The sequence below is a fragment of the Penicillium hordei genome (genome assembly GCF_028827395.1).
Source record: "Penicillium hordei strain IBT 12815 chromosome Unknown utg000003l_segment0_segment0, whole genome shotgun sequence".
In the NCBI taxonomy this organism is placed as follows: domain Eukaryota; kingdom Fungi; phylum Ascomycota; class Eurotiomycetes; order Eurotiales; family Aspergillaceae; genus Penicillium; species Penicillium hordei.
In genome coordinates, this window is record NW_026623144.1 from 2,765,039 (window position 1) to 2,784,083 (window position 19,045).

The 19,045-nt window shown below is 50.0% G+C and overlaps 9 protein-coding genes across 9 annotated transcripts; 5 read left to right on the forward strand and 4 right to left on the reverse strand.

Annotated features, from left to right (window-relative positions):
- Positions 1-725: 725 nt before the first annotated feature.
- N7537_006275 (Ran GTPase-binding protein LOS1) lies at positions 726-4,025 on the reverse strand (the record flags this gene model as incomplete). Its single annotated transcript, XM_056897332.1, has 3 exons — positions 726-752; positions 829-3,870; positions 4,014-4,025. 3 exons carry the CDS (start codon positions 4,023-4,025, stop codon positions 726-728), a joined length of 3,081 nt encoding a protein of 1,026 aa, XP_056753117.1.
- Positions 4,026-4,474: 449 nt separating this feature from the next.
- Positions 4,475-6,257, reverse strand: N7537_006276 (xylulokinase; the record flags this gene model as incomplete). The annotated part of the gene is made up of 2 exons (XM_056897333.1): positions 4,475-5,698; positions 5,757-6,257. The coding sequence occupies 2 exons, from the start codon at positions 6,255-6,257 to the stop codon at positions 4,475-4,477; spliced, it is 1,725 nt and encodes a 574-aa protein (XP_056753118.1).
- Positions 6,258-6,822: 565 nt separating this feature from the next.
- N7537_006277 (cation diffusion facilitator family transporter) lies at positions 6,823-8,180 on the reverse strand (the record flags this gene model as incomplete). The annotated part of the gene is made up of 2 exons (XM_056897334.1): positions 6,823-7,397; positions 7,460-8,180. The coding sequence occupies 2 exons, from the start codon at positions 8,178-8,180 to the stop codon at positions 6,823-6,825; spliced, it is 1,296 nt and encodes a 431-aa protein (XP_056753119.1).
- Positions 8,181-8,626: 446 nt separating this feature from the next.
- On the forward strand, positions 8,627-9,766 carry N7537_006278 (putative SIR2 family histone deacetylase; the record flags this gene model as incomplete). Its single annotated transcript, XM_056897335.1, has 1 exon — positions 8,627-9,766. The coding sequence occupies one exon, from the start codon at positions 8,627-8,629 to the stop codon at positions 9,764-9,766; it is 1,140 nt and encodes a 379-aa protein (XP_056753120.1).
- A 196-nt stretch (positions 9,767-9,962) lies between these two features.
- N7537_006279 (cyclin-dependent serine/threonine-protein kinase phoA) lies at positions 9,963-11,225 on the forward strand (the record flags this gene model as incomplete). The annotated part of the gene is made up of 3 exons (XM_056897336.1): positions 9,963-10,136; positions 10,197-10,220; positions 10,320-11,225. The coding sequence occupies 3 exons, from the start codon at positions 9,963-9,965 to the stop codon at positions 11,223-11,225; spliced, it is 1,104 nt and encodes a 367-aa protein (XP_056753121.1).
- A 1,842-nt stretch (positions 11,226-13,067) lies between these two features.
- Positions 13,068-14,124, forward strand: N7537_006280 (putative cAMP receptor-like protein; the record flags this gene model as incomplete). The annotated part of the gene is made up of 3 exons (XM_056897337.1): positions 13,068-13,235; positions 13,301-13,798; positions 14,044-14,124. The coding sequence occupies 3 exons, from the start codon at positions 13,068-13,070 to the stop codon at positions 14,122-14,124; spliced, it is 747 nt and encodes a 248-aa protein (XP_056753122.1).
- Positions 14,125-14,536: 412 nt separating this feature from the next.
- On the forward strand, positions 14,537-15,303 carry N7537_006281 (PMF1/NNF1 family protein; the record flags this gene model as incomplete). The annotated part of the gene is made up of 2 exons (XM_056897338.1): positions 14,537-14,919; positions 15,009-15,303. 2 exons carry the CDS (start codon positions 14,537-14,539, stop codon positions 15,301-15,303), a joined length of 678 nt encoding a protein of 225 aa, XP_056753123.1.
- A 31-nt stretch (positions 15,304-15,334) lies between these two features.
- Positions 15,335-17,084, reverse strand: N7537_006282 (uncharacterized protein; the record flags this gene model as incomplete). The annotated part of the gene is made up of 4 exons (XM_056897339.1): positions 15,335-16,598; positions 16,712-16,853; positions 16,927-16,957; positions 17,022-17,084. 4 exons carry the CDS (start codon positions 17,082-17,084, stop codon positions 15,335-15,337), a joined length of 1,500 nt encoding a protein of 499 aa, XP_056753124.1.
- Positions 17,085-18,276: 1,192 nt separating this feature from the next.
- N7537_006283 (uncharacterized protein) lies at positions 18,277-18,748 on the forward strand (the record flags this gene model as incomplete). The annotated part of the gene is made up of 2 exons (XM_056897340.1): positions 18,277-18,327; positions 18,437-18,748. The coding sequence occupies 2 exons, from the start codon at positions 18,277-18,279 to the stop codon at positions 18,746-18,748; spliced, it is 363 nt and encodes a 120-aa protein (XP_056753125.1).
- Between the last annotated feature and the right edge of the window lie 297 nt (positions 18,749-19,045).

Genomic DNA, 19,045 nt, shown 5'->3' on the forward strand with positions numbered 1-19,045 from the left:
CGGGTTATACATGAAATACATGGAAAGGTCCTCGGTACGCCTCTGTATGCATTTAAAAAGAACATCCAAAAAAAGATATCGGGGTAGGATCTTCCATATAACGTCTCTTATATCGCCTTGAGCCAGATAAAACAGATTATCGGGTTTAAGTCGTTGACGCAGACGCCGCCGACTACACTTGTACATAAACTGTCGAATTATTTAGGGTAACTCTACCCCTTCATTTCATGATCTACCTACTCGATTAAGTTCACACTCATTGAAGTTGAAAGAAATCAGCCGAAGACATGAGAAAAAAGCCATTTCGGTTTCACCTATAAGCCGATAGGAGAGAGGGCGGGCAAAAAAAAAGGATACGCTGTGGAGTGGTGGGCGGGGGATACAAATGAAACACCACAATGCGAATGCACCATGACTAGAAGAGATCAACGGGAATCAAGAAGCAAGAAGTAAGCTATATACTCGGAACTTTTTGAAAATCAGGTAAATTCTTTTTGTTCTTTCTGATTTGCTCTCGAGAGTTTGATCCAGCACTATTCTTGGGTTCAAGTTGGGCAAGTAATGGTATCGGTATCGGAATACTTGGGATGGGATGGAGTAGATGGTATAGAAGGTGGCGAAGTCACAGGACAACATGAGGAGAGACGTCACCTCGTCGCGTCAAAACGTAAATATGGAAAATGGATGGGGGAATCTAGAAAGCAGATAGAGGAGAAAAGGAAACTTCATGCGCTCAATCGTTGGATGAATGACTGTTAAAAGTTTCATGTTAGTTGGATTGATTCCACCTAAGTCGAAAGCATTAGGATTAAAAGCAGTAGCACATACCGGGAAGAATTGCCGGAACCCTTTCACGTCCAGCTGGTTCATTGCGGTCAGGAACTCTTCGATGAGATCGGCTCCCATGCCCATGCCGGGCAGTTCCTGGCTGCGCAAGTATTCCGCATATTCCATGCCTGTCTTGGAGTAGATAGTGCGTTGCAAAGCGCCAGCCTCGGCAAGGACCTGCTTAGCTTGTGCATCTTTCGAGTTGAAGGATGGTGTCGTGGGGAGTGCCCAGCACAGAGGCGAGAACCGGGAGATCATGAATCCACCAAAGCCGGGGAGTGCGGCTTGGACAGGTGCGGTGCCATTAGCAGGGGCAGGGGCAATGTCAGGTCCGCCCCAGCAGCTTGCCATACGGCCCAAGACGGAGAACGCCATCTTGGCGGTTGTGAAGTCCTCGATATCTTTGGCAAAGTGTTCGATGGTGGTGATCACTGTCTCGAAGATGGACTGGTTCCTCTCGCTAATGATGGCAGCGCCCAAATCATTGTTCAGCACAGCCAGCAAGAAGTTCAAATATTCTCGCTTCAGCTCAGCAAGCTGGATCTCGTCATCGGTTCCGGTTGTCGGATCGGCAATGCCGGAGAAGACTCGCTGCAAGAAAGGAGTCAGGAGTGTGTCGAGGATGCTATAGATCTCACCCTTGAACCCAAAGATGACCTGGTCTAGAAGGCGGAGGAACAGCGCCATCTCATCGCGGGACGAAGTCTGCGTCAAGAGCCCATCGATCCATCGGGGCAGTTGAGGAAGAATCTGCGCGCCCAGAACACCAATGAGCCGCGAGAACGCAAAGCGAGCAGCAGTCCGGATATTGAATGAGGAACTGAGAGACTCAAGCGCAACCAGGGTCGCTTCAGCCACCTGGGCGAAAGCCGCCGAGACCTCTGGCGCCGGGAGAGCAGAGGGAGAGCTAGTACCCGGCTGCCAATCCGAGTAACCACGGGCGAGAGTTCCTAGAGCCATGATATCGTGGTGAATCTGCAGCAATGCACGTTGGTCGTTGGCCTTGGCGGCTGCGAGGTTACGTTCCATGTCACCGAAGACAGGGTTCATCACCGACTGGGCGTAGAGAACCTGCTTGTCTGCAGCGACACTTGGGGTCGAGGAAATGATTCCAACGGACTCGAAGAGGTACAGCTGACTGTTGAACACGGCGTCCGCGGAGCCCTCATGGTCCTCGGAAGACATCTCATCGCCGTCATCGCCCTCCGAGGGCACCTCGGCCTGAATAACCAACAAGTCACTCAATGCCTCCACAACATTCTGTGCCACGTTGCCAATCTGGCTGCGTAGCTGTCTAGCTAACCGCTGGAATAGATACCACGAACGAGTCTTGACCTTTCGAACAGGATGGTGCACAAGTTGGAGGAAGCTCTCCAGAACTCCGGGGATGAGATGAGAATGGTGAGTAAAGAATGAGCTATAACGAACACATATTTCCATGTACTGAAGTTGGGTTGCGGGATGGGTGAATGATCGAATATCGGACTCAACCATTGCAAGCATCATCTCGATGAGACGGTTCGCAGCCATGCCAATAGGGGCGCCCTTCAGGTAGAGACTGCCACCTTTGACAGCCAGATCTCCGAACAAGAACATCTCGTGCAAAGCGAGATCTAGGTCACGCCAGTCGAGCTGCCCGCCGGACGCCCGTAGTTTTTGGAAAGTTGTCCCCACCACCTCCGAGATTGCATCGATGTAAAGCTGCTCATCGGCCGAGGCGATGATTTGCTGCAAAACACCGAGTCTCTTGCGCAGGTCTTGGAACTCTGCCTCATCCGTCTGCTCGTCCTCCTCGCCCCAGTTGGAGGTCTCGTCGTACCGCATTTTCGCAATAATGGCTTTCAAAATCGGAAGCAGGATGGACTTGTTTCGCTCCGCAAGGGATGGGTTCGTCTTCGCAAGTTTCCGGATGTAGGTGAGCATGTCGCTGACGCAAGGAATAACGGTCGAGCAGACTTCATCGTACTCGTCTGAGAAGAATCGTAGAATGTGCGGCAGGAAGATTTGCAAAAGGTTTTCTGCCTGATCCTTGACGGGACCAGCATCATTATCCAATACCCGCACAATATCCACGACTGTGTTGTTGACAAGTTTGGCAACCGTCTCTGCCAAATCAGTATCATATTTGAATGTGAATCGGCTCTCCCGTAGTGGGGGGCTGTTAGATAGCTGCGTGATGATGGAGTCGAGGTTCAAAAAAGCGATCATCTCAATTTTGTCCGAAGGTTTCATCTTCTTGCCAATGATCTCGGTGAAGACGTCCACGGCCGCATCACGCACCCGTTGTTCTCCCTCCCGAAGGTCCTGTTTCTCGGCCCGTCCAAGCTGCTGGAAGAGCAGGTCCAACATAGTCTGGTTCACAACAAGACCGATATCGATCCAGCTGACCCAGCTGCCAACCGCCTTCAAGCACATCTCGACAATCGTATCATCACCTTCCCGCCACACCGCCAATATCTCCTGCCAGGAGTTGGCAATTTTCTGCATGTCCCTCTCACGGATCAGGTCCTTCAGTGCGTTCGCCTTGTCCTGTTCCACGCGAGATCTTGAAACCAGCGAATCGCCAATATCTTCATGAATCGAGCTCAGAACACGCAGGTAAAAAATAACACCGATTTGGTTATCCCGGCCCGCGGATTTGTAGGTCAGGTTCAGTAGATCGTCGATGCACGTTTCCCAGCCGTTCGCGTAGAGGGAGGAGAAGAGGAAAGTAACGGTCTGAGCAATTTTGTTTTGGATATAAGGAGCGTCGGGGGTGGCAGTGGCCTCCGGGCCGTAGGTCTGGCGAATGTAGGCTAGCACACTATCTCGAACGACGCCGAGCGAGGCCTGATCGATCAAGCCAACCTGGGAAGCACTATTGACGATCTCGAGACTGACATGCCGTACAACTTCGGGCTGTTGTGGGGTTTTGGTGAAGAGCGAGAGGCAAACCTGCCATCCGGAGGGGTCGGAGCGGAGTTGGTTAAGGTATTCATAGGCTTGCGCTTTTAGGGTTTGGTCGGAGGATGGATTCCAGGCAATCTCAATTGCATTTGCTACCTAGGATGTGTCAATCATATTGTGTTTTGAGCTGAGAAAAAAAGTATCGGAGGGGTTGGTTGAAACGGCGGGGGAGGGGCGGTGTTTGGGGTATTGGAATTTTTTTGGGTTTCTAGAGTACTAAACAGAATTGGGAGACTCACCTGTTCTTCCATCTTCCAGACTCCCTTCGAGGTGTGGGAAGGAGAGAGGGAAATGAAAACGTAGGGGAGGTGTGTGTTGTTTTAAAATTGTTTTCGGTGGAGGAGATATCACCTGCGGGCATCCAACCTGGATATCGTAATCGGTCCCGTGCACCAGGTTTCCGCCTTCGCTTGCCAAGAGAGTGTCAAGTCTGCAAATCAAATGTCTCAAGTATATCGAGTAGAGATATTGAAGGGATTTTGATTGAAATGTGATGTTCTTTGTGTTTTCCTAAATAGGACAAGGGCCTTGCACACAATTATTTTTTGAGCAGGAGCTTTATTGATGGAACATCACACAATATGTACTCGACTCGCTATACTCATTGCTATATAATAGAGCTTTAAAATAGCTAAAATAATGCCAAAATAATTCTAGTCCATGTCTTTTTTTATGTCTATATTATTTTCAGTTTTCCACCTCAATTGGCCTTGTCAGCCTCTTGCTGCAAAACCTGCAGTTCCATCTTCTCAAAGCCCTCGACGGCCTGACCGTACTGTTCAAACAACCCCTTTTGATACCCGTCCGCGATTTTCTCAATGAACTCGTCCTCGTTCCACCGCTGACCGATCAAGTCCTCAAATGTCTGACCGGGCTGCCGCTCGATACCCCAAACAGCCTTGTATGCGGCACCCAGGGCGCAGGCATTGTCACCAACGTCAAGCGAATATACACCCTCAACACCGCCAAGGATCTCGCCAGCAATTTTGGCAATTGCCTTGTTCTTAGACCCTCCGCCAACCAGATATACTCGGCGTGGCTGGGAGGGAAGTCCATTGCCGGGGCTCTGGGTAAGGTCTCGAGACCTCAAGCGCAGTGAAAGCAACTGGCTCTCGATGATGGCGCGGGCCTCATCCTGTGGCGAGTTCCATCCATCGGTCGTCTCTTCCAGACTTCCGGTGTTGGCATCGTATGTAAAACGCCATTGGCCCTTACTGATGTTTGGTACGATCTCGTGCCTCGGGAAGAACAGGCCCATCTTCATGGGACCTGATGCATTTCGTTGACCCAACGGGGAAGTCTGCAAGGCAACCTTGTCAAAGTTGGCCCAGGGCTGGGCAGGTGTATCCTTCAGGCTCTCATTGATCGCGTCTCGGACGTGCTCGCGGGCAAGACCACCATTTTTATAGCACAGCATGAACATGTACAAGCCGGAAGTAGTAGGGTGGTTGAAGAAATGTGTGGCCGGATCGGGTTTGTAGCTGGGGGTGGACATGAGGAAGGTAGTAGATGTTCCGAGCGAAACCATTGCATCTGATGGCAGTAGTGGGAGCGCAAGAATGGTCGCCGGGTTATCGCCAGTTGCTGGAATAACCGTACAATCGGGACTGAAGCCGAAACGCTCCACGAAATATGGATGAACGGAGCCTAGGTGCAGGCCTCCATCTTCCGGTACCTCGCCGAGCTTCTGCTTGAGATCCTCAACTCCAAAAATACCCGAGCAGAGCTGAATCAGGCGCTCGTCGTACTCCCCTTTTTTGATGTTCCACAAGTTCATCCCGCACACATCGGAGATGTCGAATGGGGCTACATGACCTAGGAAAAGCGACGCCAGGAAAGACGACACCAATGAGATTCTGGAGGTCCTCTCATAAATATCGGGGTGTTTTCTTGTGAACCGGAGGATTTGAGGACCTGTGAATCTCTAATGACAGTGTCAGCACGCTTGCCCCGCATATACTTAGACTTCGAGGGCTTCTTACATGGTGCGCTTTGCTTCCGGTGGCCTGCGCCAAATGTTCGCGATCGCCGAGAGCAGCATCGAACTCGTCACATTCCTTCTGGGTGCTCGAGTCTTGCCAATTGGGACTGTATGGGTGGGAGAAAGCGCCTTCCAGCTGTGCCTCGAGGGACTTGCTGGAATCTAGATTGCGGAGAAGCGACTCCGCATTCTGTCCCCAGTATACACTTCCGTGCTGCTGTCCCGCACCACTAATTCCTTTCACACGGCGGAAATCAAGGCCCTGCTTGCGCAAGCTTTCTAGAACACCGTCCAATGCCTGCAGCCACAGAGCGACCGGGGCGAAGACTTCATGTTCGGCTTCATTGTTCAGAACGCCTTTTCTGATTGGGAACCCTTGCGAGTCGGCATCGAAGTCGAATTTAGCAACGTGAACCACTTTAAGATCAGAGTTGACAACCAATCCCTTCAATTGTTGGGTCGAGAGATCGAATCCAATGTAGAGAGGGGTATCTGACGCCATGATGGAAGAGATACAATTCCAGGCAAAACAGTAATAGGAAAGATCAAGTGGGATTCCTGGGATTCCCGGGATTCTTCCAAATTTAGGCAAAAATGATCGAATGATCAAGGGATGAATCCGGGAAAAGTGTAGAAGGGCAAGCGGCAATATTCCCAGGTGGGATGAACCGATGATGTAAAGTAACTATAACCGGTTCCCATAGTGGACTACACATCCTCTATTCTTTTATACCAAATACAGTTGAAAAAGTGGAAAGTGAATACCGAGAACCAATTAGGTCAAGCTTATGATTCCAAAAATGTCAAGTCAAGCCCGAGAAGATTTTAGCCGGGTAAATAGCTCTTTTTAGCTGTAGCTCTGCTAAATTCTCGGTAGAATAGAACTGCCCCACTATATACTTTGCACTATAATATCTATAATATATGGTATTGGATGTTGGATGTATGTTATATCTGTTATATCTGTGATATCTGTTGTATCTATTGTATCTGTTATATTGTAGAATTGTTTTATATCCAATCTATACAAATAGATCACCAAGGGTATCATTTGCAGAACTCTATCCCTATTGCTGCTTCCGAGCATGGGGTGTCTCCGGGTCACCACTAACATCTTGCGCAACGAACTCATCCGAGAACGTGAGGTTCTGATCTTCCACCGGAATGAAGCGGACCTTGATGCGCTTCACACCACGAACTCCGGACCCAACAGCCTGGCGAACGGTTTCTTCAATGTGTCGCGACCGACTGATAGCCCAGGCCCCCGGCACAGCCAACTCAATGTCCATTAGGTAGTTTTGACCGGATTTCATGCCTTGTACGTCACGGACAATCACCTCGTGGCCATCCTCAATATCCTTCAAGGCCATGGAGGCAGCATCCTCCACAGAGTGTCGGATTTCCTCATCAACCGTAGTATCCGCCAACTCCAAAAGTGAGGTACACGTGTTGCCCCAACCGGCTTTGATGACCATCAGGGAGATCAGGACTCCGCCAACTGGATCCAGCCAGGTGGCGTCTTGGAAGACATAACTTCCTCCAATTGTAAAAAGGGCGACGATACTCGTCAGGGAGTCGATGCGGTGGTGAATGGCGTTGGATGCAAGCACGGACGACTTGCGCTCTTCGGCAACCTTCATGGCTAGAATAAAGTTAGTCACCTGACGGATATAAACATCCAGATCCCTGTATCTCTTCACTTACTAGCACGGTAAAGCCACTCCTTGACTACAATCGAGCCCGCTGCGATCCACGCCGCGTGGATGCTAGGACCAATTGGTCCATGACTGTGCGAATGACCATGTCCCAAAATCCCAGAGTGAGCTACTGTTTCAGCCACGTCGGGGTAGAACTGAGCCAGCAGGACCTGTCCCGCATTGAGACCCATGAACACTCCACCGCAGAGTAAGAGCCCGCTAACTCCCAGCGCACCGATGCTCTCGATTTTTCCGTATCCATTGGGGAATCGTTCGCTCGGGGGTTTCAGGGACCAGGCGACAGTTCCCAAAGTCAAAAAGTCGGAGACGAGATCGGTGAGCGCGTGGTAAGCGTCGGCGATGAGAGATTGAGAGTGGAACATGTAACCGCCAATGAATTTTCCAATCGCCATGCACAAATTTGCGACGAGACCAATCCGCGTAATACGAACACCAGCGTCATGTTTGTTTGTGGAGGTTAAGTAGGTATTGTCGTGGTGATGGTGGTGACCGTGGCCGTGGCTATGGCCATGATCCCTAGTTTGTGTCATAGCTAAAGATGTTGCCGGACGTGGAATGGAACGAGGTCTGGAATGAAAAATGAAGGAAGAAGCGTCTTTTATGAAAGGAGTGGAAGTAAGTATGCGCCGCTGAGCAGCATGAGATCCGAGACTGGAGATCCTTAAGTGGAGAGGGCGAAGCCTGCATAGGGGCTGCGTCAGCGGCATCGCGTCTGGGACACGCGAGCACAAAATGAAAGGATTGGACAGAGTGGTCTTTTCAGTGGTCTTTGTGGTTAAGACAGTTTTTAGTTTTTAGTTACGTCTCTAATCCTAGAAGACGAGATTGTTCTAGGTGCAGGTGGGATGTTGTTCATGTCATCCGGCAATTCCCTTGATTTTCCATTTCACAATCCAATCTGCATGCTTGCATTTCTCCTATGACCATCTCCATGACTCCTATTGATCCCCTTTAATTCGGACTACTCCCCGGAGCCTATCAGAATCCTTCTTTATCAATCTGTCATATCAATCTAGTATAATCTTTTGACGAATCTTGAATCTTTGATACCTTCTTACGCAGTACCCGCCAAGCATCCAACTACGCAATCGTTGGAGAACATCCACTCTCCTTCTGCCAAGACACCCCGTCAGCGTATAATGGTGCGTCTTCAATGACGACGCCTGCTATTCGGATCCCCTTTACGGGACCACTGCCACCGGCTATTATTATCCCTCGGGCTGCAACAACACTTGCAGGAGCAATTGACGCTATCAGCACTTTCCTCACTGCGCCACCGTCCTCCAATCTCCGGGGTGTCGATGTGGGGGGACATTCCCAGACGGTACTACTGACTGGCGCAGGTATCTCCGTCGCGTCTGGTTTGTCAGATTATCGAGGCGACCAGGGTACCTACCGGCTAAATAAATCCTATCGTCCGATCTACTACCACGAGTTCATCTCTCACCATGAGTCGCGTAAGCGGTATTGGGCGCGCAGCTTCATCGGATGGCCCGGACTCTTGAAAGCAAAGCCGAACTCGACTCATTGGGCAATTAAGGGTCTCGGCGAAAAAGGGTACATCAGTTCCGTGGTGACACAGAATGTCGACTCGTTTCATTCCCTAGCGCATCCCGAACTATCTACCCTCGAACTACACGGATACTTGCGATCGGTCATCTGCACGAGTTGTCGAAGCCAACTTCCCCGCGCCGACTTTCAAGCGTCGCTGGAGAGACTCAATCCAGCTTGGGCGGAGTTTTTGGCTCGTATGGTTGCAGAGGGTGCGCTCGACACCGATAATCCGGAGGAGCAACGGCGGAAAGGCTTGAAGCTTAACCCGGATGGTGACGTTGATGTCGCTGAAGCGCCATATTCTACTTTCCGTTATCCTTCATGTCCGACCTGCTTGGAGAACCCTCCCACGCTAAGCGATGGCACGAAGGCGACTGTAGAGGTAGAGAGCGACGGGGCATTATCGGCGAATTCAAATGCTGGCATTTTGAAACCGGCAGTGATCATGTTTGGTGAAAATATTGATCCACTGGTGAAGACAGCGGCTGAAGAGGCCATTGATGATGCTGGGCGGCTACTCATCTTGGGAACCAGCCTAGCGACTCTTTCGGCGTGGCGCCTAGTGGAACGAGCACATAAACGAGGCATGTCTATTGGTATTGTCAATGTTGGTGGCGTCAGGAATGAAGCCGTGCTTTTTGGAAATATTAGACATGATTCCACTGCTCATGTCCGATGTAGCTATCCATCCCAGTCAGTCCTCCCGACCGTTGTATCCCAACTTCCAGTCAATCTATAGATTTAGAAAAATGAGATGAAAATATAATAAAATCAAGATCACTGTAAAATAATATACCAATTATAAGAAAAAGGAAAAAGAAAAATGAGTAGAAAAGAATAAGCGCCTGCTACCTCAGGCCAAAAAAAAAAAAAAAGAGGCCAAGTCTGATAAGTCCCGGGCCGCTCAGCGCGGGGCTCCTCCCTCACGTCTCAGCATGGAGCACTTTAGGGATCCTGCAGCCCACCCTTTAAAGATCGCCTCAAACCTGGTCTCTCCTGGTCACTTTCTCTTCCATTCTAAACCCAAACCATCGGGGCCACCGGCTTCCAAAGTTCCACAGAAAATGGACAAATCTCAGCAGCCCAGTTCCTTCCAGCAGCTGGAAAAGGTATGCCTTTCTACTTATCGGATCTTGGATCTTTGCTAACTGGTATTCGTCTTATTCTAGCTCGGTGAAGGCACTTATGCTACTGTACGTCTCGATCTCTCTCAATCTCTCTCCACCTCTCACCCCCGTTCCTATCATGATCGCCATTCTCCCCCCGTTCACCGCTGATGCAGAATACAATAGGTTTTTAAAGGGCGCAATCGCCAGACCGGTGAAATGGTGGCGCTGAAGGAGATTCACTTGGATTCGGAGGAGGGGACACCATCAACCGCAATCCGTGAGATCTCGCTGATGAAGGAACTGAAGCATGAGAGTATAGTCTCGCTCTACGATGTCATCCACACGGAAAACAAACTCATGCTTGTTTTTGAGTTCATGGACAGAGATTTGAAGAGATATATGGACACTCGCGGTGATCGTGGACAGCTGGATCCTGCCACGGTCAAATCCTTCATGCACCAGCTACTCAAGGGTATCGCCTTCTGTCATGACAACCGAGTCCTCCACCGCGATCTGAAGCCACAGAACCTCCTGATCAACAAGAAGGGCCAGCTTAAGCTGGGTGACTTTGGACTTGCTCGCGCATTTGGCATCCCCGTCAATACATTCTCCAACGAAGTCGTCACTCTGTGGTATCGTGCACCGGACGTCCTCCTCGGGAGTCGCACCTATAACACCAGCATTGACATCTGGTCCGCTGGCTGCATCATGGCAGAGATGTACACGGGTCGTCCGCTTTTCCCCGGCACAACCAACGAGGATCAATTGGTCAAGATCTTCCGCCTGATGGGTACACCATCCGAACGTACATGGCCCGGAATCTCGCAGCTGCCAGAATATAAGTCCGACTTCCAAATCTACGCCACGCAGGATTTGTCTCTGATCATCCCGCAAATGGATGCTATCGGGATGGATTTGTTGAACCGCATGCTCCAACTCCGTCCGGAGATGCGCATCAGCGCCAGCGAGGCCCTGCAGCACCCGTGGTTCCATGATCTGCCTCAGATACAGGCTAAATTGCAGCAGCAACACCAGCAGCAACAGATGGCTGGATATGGAGGCATGATCCCCCCGCAGCCTGCCTATTAACGATCTAGGCTGCGCATGACGAGATGACGAGCTCGATTAGACAATTGGGCATGGGAGAATTCGGCGTTATACCCGATGATGGATATTTTTGAAGCCCTTTTTTTTTTCTTTTTTTTTAGCTTGTTAGCTTGGTATTGCTGATTTTGGGCCAGTTTTGTCAAAGCATAAGAAGTATCTGCCCTTGGAGATGACTGTTCTGTTGTCTGGATGATGCTCTAGAGCAGCGCTCCAGATGTTATCAACCTTCTGCTTGTCTTCTAAATAGCTTCCTCGATAAATGAATTCTGTCATCTATCCCAATCTGTATTTATTAACACAAAGAGCGAGACATGTGCAACAAACGCTTGGGTCTAGTTCAAATGCCCCCGTCGGAACTGCAATTCTCGGGAATATCTTGGCTTGTTACTGCAACTGCCCAGGTGGTTCTTTGTTCACCGGCCAAGGATTTTCGGGACGAGCAAGCTCTTAGCTGCTGCACTGCACTTATTATCAAGCGCTGGCGGTAAGTGGGTACCTAGACCAACCCTTTCAAGGAGGCATTATGTTGGCGTTTGAATGTCTTCATGCTTGTTCGGAGAAATTTTTCAAAAATGCAGTTACCCGTATTTCAATCTGGTCTTCTGCAACAACTGATGAGCTGTGAAAACATCGGGGGGAAACAGTTGTGCTAGTGTTACACACGGAACTAACTTTAGGATTTCACAAGGCCCCTAAAATATTGTCACCGTTGTACCCTTGGCATATTCAGGTTACTTCTTCCTCGAGCACTGTCGAACCCCGACGCCTACGAGGGACAAAGACTGCACGCCTAAACAATGACTCTAATCATTGATACAACCCAAGGGCTATGCCTCCGGTGCTTGTCTATGCAGACCAGTACTGGTCCCTTGTCCAATGCCCTATATATATTGCAAAATCCCGGAAGATTGCACGTTGTGGTACCACCCAAACTGGAATCGTTCGCATGTCATTCCCTGGGAGTACCGGTTTGAGCCCTGGCCCATGCGGTGTTTGAGACGAGGAAATCATTTAAAAGTTGCCCTGCTTGGTTCTTACTCCTATTCTTGGCGGTTGTTGAATCTAATATTGTTGGGACCGTGTCTTTTGTCGCAGGGCCCGACACCAGGCTAGCATGTTCCCAGCTGTAAGCCGATGGGAATAACACCAATATGCTGATTGGACTGCTTCTGCCTTATTTGTCATTTGGCTTTTTATTTTCCCTTTGTTTCCCGTTGCGGATAATAAGCAGGTAGTATTGTGCACTGGCCATATCTGCTCGAGCGGTTTGCCTTCTATTTCGAAGGTGAATCATAACCCAAAAATAAGTCCCCGCTGGTAGATCTACGATCATCTGGATCCTCAATTTGTCACAAGCCAACTTGGCTTTGTTGAACCACGGATCCTCTCAGTTCATATCTGCCGTTGGATATAACCCTCACGTGCTGGAAGCCCTCCCCCCTCACGGTGACTAGGTCATAGACCATGATACCATGACGCTGTCAGAACAACAAATATTGGCCATCTCGGCCACAGAGCGTGTTTGCTCGACTGTTTCCCTGGTTGGAACTTTTGTTATAGTCGCTACTTTTTTATGGTCCCCCACATTCCGTAAACCCATCAACCGCTTGGTGTTCTATGCATCATGGGGTAACATAATGGCTAGTATAGCCACCATCATATCCGCAGACGGGATTCATTCTGGGGTTGATAGTTCCCTGTGCCAGTTCCAGGGTTTTTTGATTCAGTGGTTCGTATCAACTCGGTAACTAAACACCCTTGACACACGACCACTAAATAAGCAAGAATAGGTTCATGCCCGCCGATGCACTGTGGACATTCGCAATGGCATGCAATGTCTACCTGACATTCTTCCACAAATACGACTCCGAGCAACTACGCCGGCTCGAATGGAAATATGTGCTCTGCTGCTACGGTATTCCATTCATCCCCGCTTTCGCATACTTCTTCATCCAGACCCAAGCCCGAGGCAGGATCTATGGCTCCGCCATCGTAAGCAAAGCCCCAAGGCCCTCCTTTCTACCAGCTTATGCTAATCCAATCACCACCACCAACAGCTCTGGTGCTGGATCTCGGTACAGTGGTCCTTCCTCCGCATCGCCATCTTCTACGGACCAGTCTGGCTCATTATCTCAGCAACCTTCGCCATCTACCTACGTGCAGGGTCGGTGATTTACCAGAAACGGCGCCAGCTTCGGAACCTCGGTGGCATCGACTCAGATCTTGTCCCAGAATCTCCCTTTGCTATGTTGACTGGCATCCAAGTCACCAGGGAGATTGCCTGTTCTACTCCAGAGCGTCGGTCCTTGTCAGAGAGCGCCGCGCGCGGGCTGCCGTGTAGTGCGTTCAGAGCATACTCGGTCACAATCGAGGGTGGTAGTACCCCCAGCACGATGCAAGGTCCCAGTCCTCTTCATCAGGAGAATTCTAGCAAGACCGTGCGACCGGATGGAGCGGACTCACAGCGGAGGTCGACGTCCACAGAAGCCAGTTCGGCTACGTGGGCCTATACAAAATACGCTATGTTGTTCTTCATTGCCTTGCTTGTCACATGGGTATGTATATTCAAAGCTCAACACGGTCTGAAAACCGTTGTCGGTTCTTTTCGTGTTGATTGTTCGACATTGCAGGTCCCCTCGACGATAAACAGAGTCTATTCTCTGGCTCGACCTAATGACTTCAATTTCAGTCTCAATTATGCATCTAGCTTCGTCCTTCCGCTCCAAGGATTTTGGAACAGCCTTATATACGTCTCTATTTCATGGCCCGCATTCAAATTACTTTGGTCTGACCTCCATAGCCGCGTATCCTCGTGGCGCATAACCCGTTCGGTGACAAATATACAATCCTTCCATCTTCAGAAAGGCTCACAGAGCTCTAGTCCTGCTCTTTTGGTGAAAGCCGAAAATGAGGAGAACAGACGCCGGAGTTGGCTAGGCTTAGATCCATCAAGTTAGGGCTGAGAGCTAGTTGATAGCTGAATGCTTCATTTCTATTGCGACGTACCATTTTCAATGCTTCATATAATCATCATACCCATGTTATAACTGTTCTACCAATTAATCAGAGTATTAAATCCAAAAATATCTAAATATCGATACTTTACGGTCCCATCAATTCAATCTATAGAACCACGTGACCGGCGCGTCGCGTTGAATAGAGTCCGTCCAACACCCCAGATCCAGATTCCCAAAGAACCACAAACAGTCTCCTACACGCCACTCTAGCCATACCCGCATGCTCTTCGTTGCCTCCCACGCTCCGTCTCCATTCCGACAGCAGATATATCCATCATGGCCGAATCGAATTCCCACCAACCGCCCGCCGCGTCGCCGTCCCCTCCCCCACCAGCTCCAATTCCCCAATCCCCGGGCCCGCGCGCCTCACGTCTAAACCAAGTCTTCGAACAGGCTCTGGCACGCACACTCCGTGCAAACTCGTATGCGAATTTTGCTGGCTGTTTCCCGACACCTGCACGCCACGTTCCTGCCAGCTTGGAGGGTGTCTGGCGGCAGTTGAACGCGAAGCTGGAGGCGAATGCCAAGGCTGAGTTTGATGATATTATTGCGGAAAGGGATGCGGTGGCGCATCTGAATGAGCTTGATCGGCTAGTCGGGGATGCGAGGGCTAGGAAAGAGCAGGAGGGGGAGAATGCCGAGGGACAGGAGAGAACAGTGTATGTTGGATAGAGTTAGCCGTTTATTCGGACTATATTTGTTTTTTGGTCTTTTTTGGTTCTATTTTCTAACTTTGTTTACTATACAGCGCGCATACGCTCGGCGCCGAAGATCTGTATAAAGCGCACCTTACGCCTTATCTGCAGGAAGCGCAGTCGACACTCAACGCCAGACTCGAGGCTACTCATGCGGAAAACGCAGAGCTTGCGCAGACTGTACAGGCGCAGAGGCTAGAAATTGAGCGGCTATTGTCGCATCTTGGATTGGTCGTTTCGGATATTGAGGGTGCTGCTACGGCGGCCACGCAATTCAGTAGACAACATCACATTCGCCAGGACGCAATCCAGATGGATGAGGAGGCGAAAGCCCGTCCAGGTCTGTGAGCGTGTTGCGGAAATTGTTTCTCTATCCGATTCAGGATGAAATCAGGGCACTCAATTCCCTGCCATCAACCATTCCGTCTTCCACCATATCCTGCGCCACAACGATCACCTGTTGGAGGTCCGTTGACTTGAGCTGCTCGAGCTTCGTGTTCTGGCCTTCGATAGCTGCGGCAATCGCCTCCTTGCAAGTTCCGTCGCGCACCTCCTCGGCCGCTCCGTCGCGGCGGGCCAGAGCTGTTGCTCCGCGGTAGTACGTCTGAGCGTTGCGCAGTAGCATAGCTCCGTTCTGCTTCGCCATGGCGTGGTTCCAGGGCGCTCGCCCAAGACGCCATCTGTGCATCTCCGTGTCTCCGCGACCAAGGTGAATCTTGGGCAAATTGTCAGCATCTGGGAGCTTAGTAGCAGCCGTCAATGCGTCCAGGGCGGTTGAAAGCGACTTCCAACGCAATGCTACCGCGTTCTCAAACGCCTCATCATCCTCAGATGGAGGGAGGTCCGAAAGAGCCTGGTTCAACGACGTGAGCGCATCTGCTTTGCCACACAGTCCTTCAGGGTCCGCGGATACATCCAGCTCTGGGCCAAAAACTTGTCCAAGCTCCTGCTGGTAGGTTTGGATATCGGTGTGTCCGCCTCGGTAGAGCAAATCGTTCAAGGCACAGATGAACTTGGCGCGCGCCAAGGCCGCCTCATACTGTCTGTCCGAACCTTCGGCATAAGCAGGCAGTCGCGACTGCACCAGCTCCGACGAGTACTCTTGCACCCAACCAACACCGCCCCCACCGGGGTTAGAAGTCAATAAGTTGCACAGAGTAGTCAAAGTCTCTAGTTGCGCCACCGCCGTGTCCACGAGCGTATTCTTCGTGACAGGCTCCACAATCATCGCCCATTGTTCTTGCTCTTCTCCTGCAGACTCGGCTTGGGCCTGACCCGCGGCCTGTGGTACAACCTCCGGCTCCGGTGGCACATCCCCAGATTCCATCAGTTCGATCTCCTCTTGCATTTCCGTGTACTTCATCTCCTGGACCATCAGACACCGCTGGAACAGTTCAATGGCCTCTTGCAAGTAGGTCCCCGCTTGCATCTGCTGCTCCTCGTCGGGATGCTTTAGGTTGGACATCAACTCCGCTATGCTGGTCAGCACCTGGCCCGAATTGAACAACACGTCAGCATTGTCTTGCTCCAAAGCCAGTGCATCCCGGTGTGACTGCAGCGCGACCTGCAAGATCTCCCCCTGTGGCGATGGCAACTGGGCCGCTAGTTTGGGGTGCTGGGTGATTTCATATTGGACTCGTGCTCTGGGTGGGTGTGTTAGTAAAAGGTAAACTCAAACCAATACCTCTGAATCATGGATGAAATTGGAAAATGCAAAATAACGACTTGTTTCGATATCGGTGCGGACTTTACATACTTATTGTAAGCTAGATCAAATGTGCCGGGATGTTTCTGTAGCCCTTCGTCATAATTGGTGATGGCCCGCATAAAGAAGCGCATGGACTTTGCCGCATCTCCGGCCCGCCATTTCTCGCCAGCCTCTTCTAGTTCAACGCCAGCTGGAGAGATAGTTATTTTTTTTTTTTTTTTTAGACTGTTAATATTGTTGGCTTTGGGGGTTCAACTACACACCTGCAAGAAAATCATCTGCAGTCACAGGTACCTATATCAAAATGTATGAGATCATGATCAAGCAGTTCTGTGCGGGGTTTATTGCTACCGCATACCTGTTTTGAAGCAGACTTTTTCTTCGTCTTTGACTCCCGGAGGAAGGATTTTGGCTTCGGCATATCTGCGGGAACGCTGTTGATTGAATTGAATGAGGATTAACAGAGATGGCTGTGCACATTTCAGGCACATTGAAATGTGAAGTAAATCCGGCAGAATCTGCGCGGTGTGTGACGGAGTATATTCTGTTCCAACGTTGCTTTCACCTCGACTACATGTAACAATGATAATGATAATGATAGTTATTGTTCTGGCGGATTTGAGGCTTAATACTCGTGAACTTAGTGGCGCAAGACTGCTTGAACTATGGGATGTGTGACTAGAAGACTCTCAAAGCAGCTTGATCCTTCAGATCTGCATGAATACCAAGACCGGGCGGGATGAGATGATTTTTGGTGTAAGCTGTTTTGTTTCATGTTGGTTTATTGTTTCAAGTGGGGTAATATTGGTACCTTGTGCTGCAAAAGGGGGCCTGTGTTGCTGGCTCTGTGTCTGTGTTGTCTGTGTAAAAATGATACATATTTGTATAGGCCGAGGTACTGTCCCTTGCTGCTATAGTACCTCTAATATAGGTAGTAAGTAAACTAGCCAAATTTTATCCTTGCCTCATTGCTACAATATACAATATAACTATAACAGACTAAAATAAAGTAGTTATCTCATAGTAGTATAGCTGGTCCCCTTTACGAAGTACCTAAGTACTTGCCGAGATGATCGGCTCGCGTGGCAGCACGTGGCAAAGATATCCCCGGTAAAGCTTTCTTGACATCAGAGAAGGGAGATTTGCATCATTATCATTGATTGCTGTGCAGTGATCAGTCATTTGTGATTTCTGATTTGTGTATAATCATAATACATATCCACTTAGAGTTTCATCGCAGACTCTCCTTAATGCTCATCTTACGATTACGTCGATCTTTCCATAAAAATTCCTTCCACCCCTTTCCCGCCACACACTGTGTCTTTCCCCACCAATTCGACCCACCCCGTTTCGTCTTCTCCTTTCTGTGACTCTATTTCTACTCCTGCACTGCATTGGTACCTCTGCGCCTGACTCCAACACACCCCCTTCTACCTGGACTGAGTATGTATCCCTTGGAAATCCGAGATCGCCAGCCACTAGGCAGTAATACCCACTAACAGGTCAATTTTGCAGGCTACATTCCATTCAAGGGCCCTCCTATACCTACAATTTGAAACCCGCCCCTCTTTCGGCGCAAAACCTCCTCTTTATAACCATATCACTTCCCAGAAATGGCCCGCCAACCTTCTCTCGACTCTGAGCGTCCCATTATGGCTCAATCGGTAGGAACTTCTCCCCCTTCTTCTTCCTCCTCCTCCCCTGCACCTACTCTGCCCGTCGCAGGGCCTTTACTTTCGTTATCAAGAACCGCGCAAGTCTAACTTGCTGCAGAACCGAAACTCAAAGCGATTCTCCACCGTCAGTGGAAGCCCCTCGCTGGCTGCCTCCGACCGCACAAACGGCACTCTACCCAGCGGCGACCCCAGAATCGCCGACATCTTCCACCTCCACGATGGCTTCGAGCGCCTTGAGAACAAGCCTCTCAACAAACAGCGATTCGTCCCCACGGAGGAGAAGTCGAACAACCTGAACAAACTCGCTCTCGGGGCTAAGGTCGAGCGCGCTCTGGGCCGGAGGATGACTGGCCAAGACGCTGTCATGCGCAAGCCTCTCTCTGAGAAGACGGAGGTGCGGGCTGACTAGTCCTGATGGCAACGATACACTTAAGAGACAAATGACTTGCTATGTGCTTTGTTCACTACATGGCTGACCGTCTCTCCGTCTGTGATCGTTTGCTTGTTTCTTGTTCCTTATTTCTGCTTTTTTTTTCGTCCCAACATCCGAGCCTCTATTGACGCAATTCTTATTATTGCTGTCTTTTTTTTTGCAGTCACCCTTTCATGTCCTATCATACCCCTCTTTCTTTTTTTTTTTTTTTTTTCGGGTCAGTTTGTGGCGTTTTGACTCGATGAGATGCGCATTATTTTCTTGGGTATGAAC